This window comes from Lepisosteus platostomus, chromosome 2 (assembly GCF_059453375.1).
Source record: "Lepisosteus platostomus isolate fLepPlt1 chromosome 2, fLepPlt1.hap1, whole genome shotgun sequence".
In the NCBI taxonomy this organism is placed as follows: Eukaryota; Metazoa; Chordata; class Actinopteri; order Semionotiformes; family Lepisosteidae; genus Lepisosteus; species Lepisosteus platostomus.
In genome coordinates, this window is record NC_142612.1 from 33,555,991 (window position 1) to 33,563,260 (window position 7,270).

At 36.3% G+C, this 7,270-nt stretch overlaps 1 protein-coding gene across 1 annotated transcript; it reads left to right on the forward strand.

Moving 5' to 3' along the window:
* The first annotated feature begins 310 nt into the window (after positions 1-310).
* LOC148676324 (chymotrypsin-like elastase family member 1) lies at positions 311-6,461 on the forward strand. The gene is made up of 8 exons (XM_088606312.1): positions 311-447; positions 890-972; positions 1,945-2,045; positions 2,242-2,364; positions 3,915-4,048; positions 4,538-4,683; positions 5,072-5,221; positions 5,778-6,461. The coding sequence occupies exons 1-8, from the start codon at positions 405-407 to the stop codon at positions 5,793-5,795; spliced, it is 798 nt and encodes a 265-aa protein (XP_088462438.1). The 5' UTR covers positions 311-404; the 3' UTR covers positions 5,796-6,461.
* The last annotated feature ends 809 nt before the right edge of the window (positions 6,462-7,270 follow it).

Genomic DNA, 7,270 nt, shown 5'->3' on the forward strand with positions numbered 1-7,270 from the left:
TTTTATGTTTTGGGGTATTATACAGTATATCATGTACACAATATAAAAACAGAAAAATACAAACAAAACAGGAAATACAAATGCTAATACTGTTCCTCCCATCTCATGTGTAAAAGGGAAAACTGTGCAGCCTTGTGTCATGCAAGCAATAAGCAATAGGCACAATTTCCATTGTAGTGTAGTTAAAGCTGTAATATGTGAGAAGGAAATATCACATAACATGTATAGGAAGGGTGTCAGTTACAAGAAACAATGGTAACATAAAACGAGACTCATATTATGAAACTAATTAACTGGAATTTCTTAAAATGAAGTGGAAAATGGGAGTGTTTTACATGGGAACATGTGAATAAATATTGACCAAAAACTCAGAGCTAACTGAGAAGAGAAGGACAACTGAAAAAATGTTTCTCTACATTATTTTGGCTTCAATCTTTTTTGTGCCAGGTGAGTTATATTTTCTATTTTGCAATATAAAACAATATATTTGACTGCAAACTGGCCAAGGCATTGACCAAAAGTATAATTTTGACAAATCTGAACAATATCAATGTACTCTTTTTAAATAGTCATATGGTAAATCGAAAAGTGAGTTAAAATTGACACCTTTCAGAAATAAACAAAACAAATATACAGACGCCTTGGAGTCCTAAATTTTTACAAACAGCTCTGTCTAAAAAAACAGTTGGCTAGCTCATTTACTGAGCTACAAACAAAACGTCAATAACATCTCCTCGAAGACCTGGTGTCGCTGAGGCTGGCGAGCATCAAAAACAGTCATCCATTCTTAAATCTCCCAGGGCCACTGTTGCACCTCCTGACACTTCACAGTTCTATGTATGCTTTACCCCTGACGAAATGTGATTTTCCTTCATACTTGTGTTTTAAGGACATGCACAGGAAGGGAAGAATAAAACATCTGAACGTATCATAGGAGGTATTCAGGTCACACCATACAGTTGGCCTTGGCAGGTAAGGGTGCTGATTGCATGGAGAAATTACGATTTTTCACCATGAGAACACAAAGAAGGCAGGTTCCCAGTGTTGGTTTGAAATGTAATGTCAGATGTGCGCTGGTTGTAGGATCCAAGTACAAATTCACAGCTTTTTTGGACAATCTATCTCTGCCTCTATTAATGTTAATGTTAATAAAAAGAACTTGACAGTGAATATGAATTTACAGAATACTGATATGTCCAAAATAATGTTGTTTCGTAGTAAATAATTTTAATTAAAAGTTTGGTTTTTAAAATTTCTTTTAACTTTCATTATTTCATTTGATTATTTCATTATATTGATTCAGATAGATATAATGTGACAAATTCTAAAAGATTATTATAAAATTATTATTAAATTAAATATTTTATGAAATACTTATATACAATTCTCTATTCTCATGCACCTTCACCCCTCTCCATCTTGTACTTCCTGAGTGGCCTCTCTGCCCTGCCTGCCTTATCCCCTCCCCCAGCTTTTGTCTTTCTGTGCTATTTAATCTTTGCTGTCTGCCCTTGCTCACACCTGAAGAAGGCTTTACAGCTGAAACGTTGTTTTCTCTCTTATCTTTTCAGCATGGAATAAACCTATTACTTATTCCTTTGCAGGCTACGCATGCTGACGCAGCTACCCACCTGAACTAATATACAATATACATTAACAATGCTTAAAATTGGTTTTACACATGACAATATCTACTAACTAAAAAGTCATATATCAAATGCCTGAATAAAATGTGTTCAGCAATATACTGTACTATTGCAAAATATTATTATTTTTCATCTAGGCAACTGCTGTGCTCTGACATACTGCAATTTAAATCTATATTGATTGAGAATCAATGAGATCTCCTAGGTACATTATGAATAAAGTTATTCTACTTAGGGCAGGTGTGCTGTTGTAAATCTGTTTCTCAATGAGTGTTTTTCTTTACTTGCTTTTGCTCAGGTGTCGATTCGTATTAGTTCGAGTGACTGCTTGCCCCATAACTGTGGCGGCGTCCTCATCCAACGTCGATGGGTTCTGACAGCTGCCTCATGCTTTGGGAGGTAGGAAAATATTTCGGTTTTTAAGTTTAAGAGTGCAGATGTTTTATTAAAGTAGTTCGTTTTTGAACACTCCACATTGTTGTCATTTTTCCTTATAGCACATTTTTTGTGATGCTCAACTTTCAAAATGCAGAAGAATTCAATTAATAAACTGCTTGAATACTTTTACTGATAAGCAAAACTTTATTTTTAACAGTGCACCCTTGGTTGTTGTTCTGGGAGAGCATAATATTTATGGGATAGAGGGAAAGGAGCAGTTCATTCCTGTGGAAAAGAAGATTGTTCATCCTAGCTGGAATCCCAATGACATTACTGCTGGGTTAGTATTACTGTCACACACTTTTTTCATCTCAGTACATTTTCAATGAAGGGACTGATTTAATGAAACTGCAGAATCTGGGCAAAACTAAAAACTGAGAGCCACAAAAAAATGAATACAACAGAGTCATGAAACCGATTTTTAAATTAAATATAAGTACTTATTTGTGACTGTTCTATTATTCAGTGTACTGTGTATCTAATTCTATTGTTGTATCACTAATGTAAATTAGTAAAAAAAAGGGGGATATACTTAAACAGACAGATAACGTAGTCTTCATTATTATATTATGTTAACAAGTGCTTTACAGGTAATAGGGACTCCCCTCCATCAACACCAATGTGCAGCCCCACCTAGATGATGCAACGGCAGCTATAGTGCGCCAGAATGCTCACCACACATCAGCTATTAGTGGGGAGGAGAACAGAGTGATGAAGCCAATTCATAGATGGGGATTATTAGGGTTCATGATTGGTAAAGGCCAATGGGGAATTTGGCCAGGGTGCCGTGGTAACACCCCTACTCTTTTCAAGAAACGCCCTGGGATTTTTAATGACCACAGAGAGTCAGGACTTTGATTAGGGGTATTATCCGAAAGATTACGCCTTTTTTACAGTATAGTGTCCCCGTCACTACACTGTGGTATTAGGACCCACACAGACCACAGGGTGAGTGCCCCCTACTGGCTCCATCCAGGTACTAACCAGTAAAAAACATTACAGTAAATGTGCACAAAGTAAGCATTTTTGAAAACCCTAAGACACACATTTTGTATGGGATTGTTACTGAGTGGAACTCTGATTCAAGTGGGAATGCAATAAGATGCAGAAGATGTAAAATAGGACTCAAGAGCAGAAAGACTATTGAACAAAAACAACATATTAAAATGGAATTTCAATATGTCCTAAAAAATAAAAGATGAGAATAATAAACTACAAACACAGGACTTCCAGGAAAAGTGAATTTCCTAGTTCCTCAATGAACCTAGTCCAGTGTTGTTGATCTCTACATCACAGCAACAGAGCAAACAGAACATTTTATTTTTGGCACTTTAAGCTGATTTCACATGAAAATCTTATATAAATAACAATTATGTACATTATTATTAAGTGCAAAAGGGTATTTGACAGATACTTGAATAATTACTGTACAAATGCAATGTGCTTCTTTACATACTGCGTACAGTCTCTTTTCTAAATTACCACCACTTCTGCAATATTCTTAATATTCATCTTCAATACAGTATATACATTTTGGAATGACTGACATTCCCATACAGCATAAAACTGTTTCAATTCTTATATCACCTTGTATACTAATTGGCAGAAGTACCTTCTGCAGGCTGCCATATGCATGGCAGCATATTATGAAGAATAGTGTTACAGAAATTTACAAAACACCCCTCTCTAATGCATGCAAGTCTAGGTGTACCTGTGGAATGGTGATAAACCTGTCAGTAGAGCGGTCTTAGTTCAGAGAGCTGTGCATTATTCCTTCATATCCTGTTTAACTGCATGGAATTCTTCCTGTGCTTATTGTGTCATCTTCAGATATGACATTGCCTTGCTGAAGCTGACTCAGGATGCCATTCTGAACACCTATGTCAATGTGGCGACACTGCCCAGCAGTGGTGCCATCCTTCCAAGCACTTACTGCTACCTTGCCGGCTGGGGACGCACAAGCAGTAAGTTTGCAAAACCTGTTATGTTGTATTTGGTTGTGCCAACGTAGTTATGCCTCTTGCATAATAAGACATTGAAGGTCAGACATTACTAGAATGCTAATGTTTTACATTCCTAAGATCCACAAATCACAGGCTTGTGCCTGGGCTACAGCATCAGCCACATGAGTTTACAGCTTGTAAAAGGACATTTACTGTAAAAGGTGCATGTCTACCAGTCCTTAGTGTCCCTATGTGGTAGCCATTTTCCCAAATCCTGAGTGACAATTCTAAATTGGTTGGATGATTTCCAAATAATTTTTAATATAAGGTGACATTGTAAAAACCATTCCAACTTAATATGCGTTCTCTATAGTTATATGACATTTCAGTTGCTTCAAACATAGACAGTAGCACATAACAGCCTTTCTGATTTCTTATTTTATTCTTATTAAATAGTCAATAGTTCTACTGAAGCATCAAACTCAATGACATTGTGAATTTTGTCAACAGCCTATGGACAGCTGTCAGCTACCCTTCAACAGGCTTCCATCCTCATTATAAGCTATAGCACCTGCTCCAGCAGCTCCTGGTGGGGATCAACTGTAAAGACCACCATGATCTGTGCTGGTGGAGATGGAGCCAGATCAGGCTGTGCTGCAAGTATTACTACTCCAGACTCATTCTGCAGACAAGTCTCTTCCTACAGAAGCTCAGCCTACTTTGGGCACAAGCCTGTGCTAATTGCATCGACATAGCCATGATGGATTTTGATAAGTTGGAGGAATTCCGCAAAAGTTTCAGCAATATTTCAGTTTTAACTTTTTCTCTGGTTTCAGCAGTGTCTCAGTTTTAATATTTCTCTGTTTCTTGAGTCTGTTATTTCACAGTTACATGAAGTGATCTTATACTTGGGTTAAGACAGTTTATCACAGAAATACAGTTTTTCTCTTACTGGTCTGCCTTGCACACTTTTTAACACATTGAGCAGACCACAAGTATGGTTTATGAGTACAATGCAAACGTCTAATCTGTATGATTTTGCAGGGGGATGGTGGGGGAGCCCTGAACTGCTATATAAATGGACGATATGAAGTACATGGAGTTTTTAGCTTTATGTCTTCCCTGGGCTGCAATGTTTCCCAGAAGCCCGACGTCTTCACACGCATCTCTGCGTACATTGGCTGGATCAACACTGTGAGTTGCAAACTACACCTTTGTCTTATGACTCTAAATCAGTTTGAAAGCTTAAACCAAAAGTCTTTAAGTGGTGTTGCGGTGATACTTTTCATTTTCCCCAATATTGGGATTGGAGAAGGTAAACTAGACTCCTGCTATAAGTGGTGTTGGTGGACTAGTAGATAGCACCATTCCATTTGGACCAGAATGGAATAAAATGTTAAATTAAGGTGACCTGGCTAAATTCATATCTTAACTTGTATAATGTGGTGCTTCTAAAAAACCCTTTAAGTTTGTTGATAAAGAAATATCTCACTTTCTACTGAATCGACTGCATATTTGGGTGGATGAGGTACACCCCTCAGGTAGGAGCTGCACTTCAAGTGAGGAAAAAGTCAGTACTTTCTGTAAATATAATCACATTTCTTGTGATTTTTATACTAAAATTATTGTATTGCTTCAAAACAACTTTAACTTTCTTTCTTAAGATACTTCTTTTGTCTTTATTAAGAACTAAACATTTAGTAAATGTATGGTACTTTTTAGACACTCTGTTGACGTTTCTCTTATCTAGGTCATCGCCAGCTATTAGATATCTGTGGGCTGCTGTGCATGGACCACAATTCCTACATTAGAATCACGTGGACACCTGTTTCCTGATGAGGAATATAGCAGAGCATGGAACTATTATACATCCAAAAAATTAAACAATAAAATTGTTGAAGCAAATACAATTTGTATTTATGATCATTATTTAGGCACTCTTTATTATCACTAGAATGTTTTAGAGACCTTTAATTGATGAGATAAAAGTTATGTCTTTCTCAAGCTTTATTGTACCACTGGTGAGCTCACTCTCTAGACCAGGGCTACTGAACTGTGGTAGTACATACCATCCACTCTTTTTCAGATTTTATTCTGGCAACTTGTTATTTATTTAATCGATAATGAGAGTAATTATGAAACCTTTTAAAGTGCAAGTTATTGTTATAACTTGGAGATATTGCTTCTCCATCTTACTGGAGACTTGTATGATTTTAAGGTATTTTGCAATTTATATAATGTACTTTTACGTACAATGTAACACAACGTGTGTTTATACAGCACTTTTAGAAGTAATTATCTTAAAATGCTCATATTATAACATTCTGTAAACTTTTTACAATGTTTAATTACAATGTCAAGAAGATAAAAATACTGTACGCATGAACAACAGCTGGCAGATTGACTAGTAAAAAGATTTTAATTTGCTGATGCACTCAATGTTGCTTGCTACAGTATGTGTGCCACTTACTAATCTTAGCATAGATGTGCTTAACAAGTGTTTCTGTTTAAGGGCATCTTTAAAATCCCTTAATCTCTCTGAGCATCCTGGAAATTGTTGGAATTGAAGATGCTAAGAAGACAGTTGATTGCTGGTGAGCAGCCTAGCTGTCAAGCTGTATGTAGTTGGTTACCCTTTTCCAGTTTATTAAGAAGCTTGAGAGGATCTAGGGTTTATTTTAGCTTGTTGTGTTTGTTATCAAAGTACTGTAAATCAAAGCAATTTTTAAAAAAATCTATCTGCTGACCTTGGCATGGGTCTATGCATTGTGTCCCATCCACCCTGTGGCAACCCCACAGCATCACACTACTTTCTTAAAACTCCTGTGTGAAACTAAAAAAATCCCAGATGTGTTAATTATTTATAAATAATTCATAAAAAAATAATAAATAGATTTATTAAAACATTTACAGTCTGTATGACACTGTGAAGAATTACATCAGTAGAATGAATTGACATTTGTACTAGGTTGGTTTACATTTTTATTTTTTTTAATTATAAGTGTTTATCTACTTAAAAAAAGCAGTTGTCAGAACCCAGAGACTATAGATAAATAATAAATAATTCCTTACACTTATATAGCACTTTTCTGGACACTCCTCAAAGTGTTTTACAGGTAATGGGGACTCCCCTCCACCACCACCAGTGTGCAGCCCCACCTAGATGATTCAACAGCAGCCATAGTACACTCACAACACACCAGCTATCAGTGGGAAGGAGAACAGACAGCCAATTCATAGATG

What these genes read in the sequence shown, in the direction of transcription:
- LOC148676324 (XM_088606312.1), top strand. Translation starts at nt 405, where the DNA reads ATGTTTCTCTACATTATTTTGGCTTCAATCTTTTTTGTGCCAG. An exon ending in TTCAATCTTTTTTGTGCCAG is followed by an intron (nt 448 to 889) that starts GTGAGTTATATT and finishes TTGTGTTTTAAG; the next exon opens with GACATGCACAGGAAGGGAAG. An exon ending in CGGCTGGGGACGCACAAGCA is followed by an intron (nt 4,049 to 4,537) that starts GTAAGTTTGCAA and finishes TTTTGTCAACAG; the next exon opens with CCTATGGACAGCTGTCAGCT.